Below are 3,365 nucleotides of genomic sequence, written 5' to 3' on the forward strand. Positions count from 1 at the left end.
AAAATTAGTGTGTCAACTTGTAAGACATTGGTGTACTGGGGTGGATGGCAGGGGAACAGCAAGGGGTCTGATCCTTCTTGTGGCAGTGCAGCCCCAGCTGTCTGCCCAGAGGTGCACATGCACCCATTGCTGGCACTGGGCTGGGCTGGGGCTCCGCACCCCAGTGCAGCTGCTTGGAGTCACCCCACAAGCTGCTGGGAGCATCCTGGGCTCTGTGGCAGGTGGCACAGGCCTGCACAGAGCCGAGGCTGGCTGTGGCAGGCAGCCCAGGAAGCTACAAACAGCTGCACCAGGCTCCATGGAGCCCTAGCCCAGCTCTGTGGTGGAAGGTACATGCATGCCTCAGGGCAGACAGCAGGGAATGGGCCAGAGCTGCACAGCCCCAAAAAGGATTGGGCCCTATGCAACTCCTCTGCCACCCTCCCTAAAGGCTGGTGTGCCAAGCTAAATGTCTTCATGTGCCATGCTTTGGTTTGCTGACCCCTGTCTTTTGCCAACCCTTGTCTTAGAGGATCCAAGGACTCTGGTTTAGTGTTTTCTCATCAACCCTGGACGGGCTAAGAATTCTATTTGTGGTGCTCAGCTGTGGATTATCTCTACTAGATGATCCTGATTTTAAAAACAGTTTTGCATCTACCATATTTTATTCAAATCCAAAGCGAGGTTGGCCTCCCCTCCTGCCCCCACCCCGGTTAGACTTCAATTTTCAAAGCATCCCTAGGGCCTTGAAGATGAGGAAGTTTTTAACAGTTTTACACATGGAGAGACTGAAGCAAAATGGAACCAACTTGGCCAAAGCTCAGTAGCAGCTCCAATGTTGTGTTTTAGGCTAGAGTTAAACAGGGAGTTCTTGGCTCCTGGTTCCGTGTGCTAGATTGCACTTTCAGAGCTTTATGGTCAAGTAATATAGCTAGCTGCTGTATCAGACTTGTTATATATCATTTATACTAACTAGCTAATTATTTTTACTTTCTTGCCAACACAGGATTACTGTGCCAGCAAATTTGGAGCTGTGGGTTTCCATGAATCTCTGAGCCATGAACTGAAGGCTGCTGAAAAGGATGGTATTAAAATGACCCTGGTGTGTCCTTACCTTGTAGATACAGGAATGTTCAGAGGATGCAGAATCAGGTGAATAGACTCTTCCTTTTGCCCAGTGCACCTTTAGTAGTGCTGTTCTTAATCCAGTTTTGAAAAAGAAGAAAAAATCACTAACTTGAAGGCATGAGAAGTAGATTGCAATAACTTGAACAAGTAACACTTGCTTTCCTGAAATTTAGTCACAACACTTTTTAATTTCAGTTAGAGTAATTTAGGGTTGAAGACTTGTTTCTCTCTCTTCCCCTGCCCCCTTGCTTTTTTTAGTGGTCAGCAATACCTGGATGTTACCTGATGTAACATAGGACATGTCTACTATTGGTATTTTTAATCTGTTGCATGTTTTTTTAACAGTGTAGTCAGGAACCTGCTCAGTAAAATATTTAGACTGACTTTGTCTGAAGCAAGTCTCATAAGCAAACTATATTGCAACTAAATGAGCCTCTTAAGCACAATTTTGCTTTGGTATTCTTTTAGCATGCAATCACACTTGGTTTTCTCTTCAGTAGTCTTATGTGGTGCTTTGTTGCCAAAATCTATAGATTTTTATCTTCAATCTCAAGAATGAAATGAACCTAAAATGTGAATATAAAAATCCATTTAAAAATTTACTAGTTAATAAGCAACAAAGAAGTTACATTTTTTTTAAACACTTCAGAGTGAGTTAACTGTTCAGCTAGACAATCATCTTTTAACTGAACAAGCTTTGGTAAATCAGTTCATGAACTCTTGTTAACCTGTATAAATAAAATTTCAGAAAAGAAATTGAGCCTTTCCTCCCACCGCTGAAACCAGACTACTGTGTAAAGCAGGCTATGAGAGCTATCCTAACAGACCAGCCCATGATTTGCACACCTCGCCTGATGTACATTGTAACCTTCATGAAAAGGTAACCTTCCAGAATACTAGCCAGTTAGCAATGCAACACACAAAGCATATCACGTACTTCAGACAGACGACTGTACATCCTAAAAGCTTACAATCTGCCTCTTGCTGCCTCTGACTTCTTTGTACAAGTCTCTCCCTTGGCTCACCAGGGGGACTGGCTGCTTTCTACATCCTATGGTCTCCATGAATCTGAAGATCCGTGTACTGAGTTGAGTATTCAGGGACTTCTGATATTTCCTCTCCTTCCCCTTTCCAAGAAAGACTAAGGCTGCAGTAGCTTTTCAGCAGTGGCCTTCCATACTATGGAATCACTTTCTAGGAGTGGGTCCCAAGGTATATGTCAGCATTTATCCCTTATAACTGATCTCAAGAGCTAAAGCACTCATCTGGTGTAGGTTCCCTGTGATCTGCACAGATCTCCAAGGGAAGGTAAAGCCTGTAGGCTTAAGAACAGAGCCCTCCTATTAAATCTAAGATGAGATGGAAGGGCTCCTGTTCCTTTCTCCCCTTCCCAGCACACAATTTTGCAGGGCTTCTGTTCTTGTTCTGGTTTGAATCTACTGCTTATGCTGCCCCTTTTTTGCAGTTCCTCAAACTTCCAGATTCTCCAGGCATGCAGGAGAGACTTTTAAAAGTTGATCAACTCCTTTTAACCTCTGTTGCCTTGGGAGGAGCTCTCAACTTAGGAGCCTCTGAGGGTTCTGATCTAGTCAGAGTTCAGATGCTCCCAACTGCCCCAGACTTTTAGTGGGGAAGCAACTCGCCAAGCTGTCTAGGAGGTACTCTCAGTACTCAGCATCATGGTAGCTCTACATGCATTTCTTCTGCCACATTGTAGGTGAAGTTATCAGTAAATCCTTCAGAACTGACTTCAGCAATAGCAGACTCAGTGACTTTTCAAAGGCTGCGTCAATGTACTTTGCATAGACAGTGTTCTGTGCAACAGCCAGATCAAAGGACCTTCTGGCTGTCTTACATTCAGCACCCTAGCTTCCAACAGGAAGATCAAAGCTTCTGCACAAACTATGCCCCAGGCAGCAGCAGTTACATCAAAGGCCCTTGAGCGACTGCTGCATAAGCAGTGCTAGCAGCAACACTTACTTCCCAGTGTTCCAGTAATGCTTGGGACCTGCTATATGCTTTGCTCCTGACTTTTTTTTTTTCCCCCCCCAGTGCTTGTTTTTCTAATGCTGTACTCAGTGCCTAGTACTATGGAGTTGTGATGCATGACCAGGTCTCCTGGGTGCAACTAACGCGTGGAAGTGAAAAGCCAGCTTTTTTCCACCTTTTTTTTCCCTAGTGAAACGATCACAAGGAAAATGATGGGAGAAGTCAGGACCTCCTTGGGGAAAAAATGACTGAGCCCAAACGATGTATAT

The 3,365-nt window shown here is 44.5% G+C and overlaps 1 protein-coding gene across 1 annotated transcript in view; it reads left to right on the forward strand.

The window, feature by feature from the left end:
- Positions 1-3,365, forward strand: part of RDH10 (retinol dehydrogenase 10) — a gene marked incomplete at its 5' end in the record, with an annotated part of 62,864 nt that overhangs the window by 53,670 nt on the left and 5,829 nt on the right. Inside the window, 2 exons of the mRNA XM_019519145.1 lie at positions 986-1,131; positions 1,856-1,987. Of these exons, the coding sequence (XP_019374690.1) occupies positions 986-1,131; positions 1,856-1,987 (278 nt within the window). The remainder of the gene's footprint in view (positions 1-985; positions 1,132-1,855; positions 1,988-3,365) is intronic.

This window comes from Gavialis gangeticus, unplaced genomic scaffold (genome assembly GCF_001723915.1).
Source record: "Gavialis gangeticus isolate Ggan-Ray unplaced genomic scaffold, GavGan_comp1, whole genome shotgun sequence".
In the NCBI taxonomy this organism is placed as follows: domain Eukaryota; kingdom Metazoa; phylum Chordata; order Crocodylia; family Gavialidae; genus Gavialis; species Gavialis gangeticus.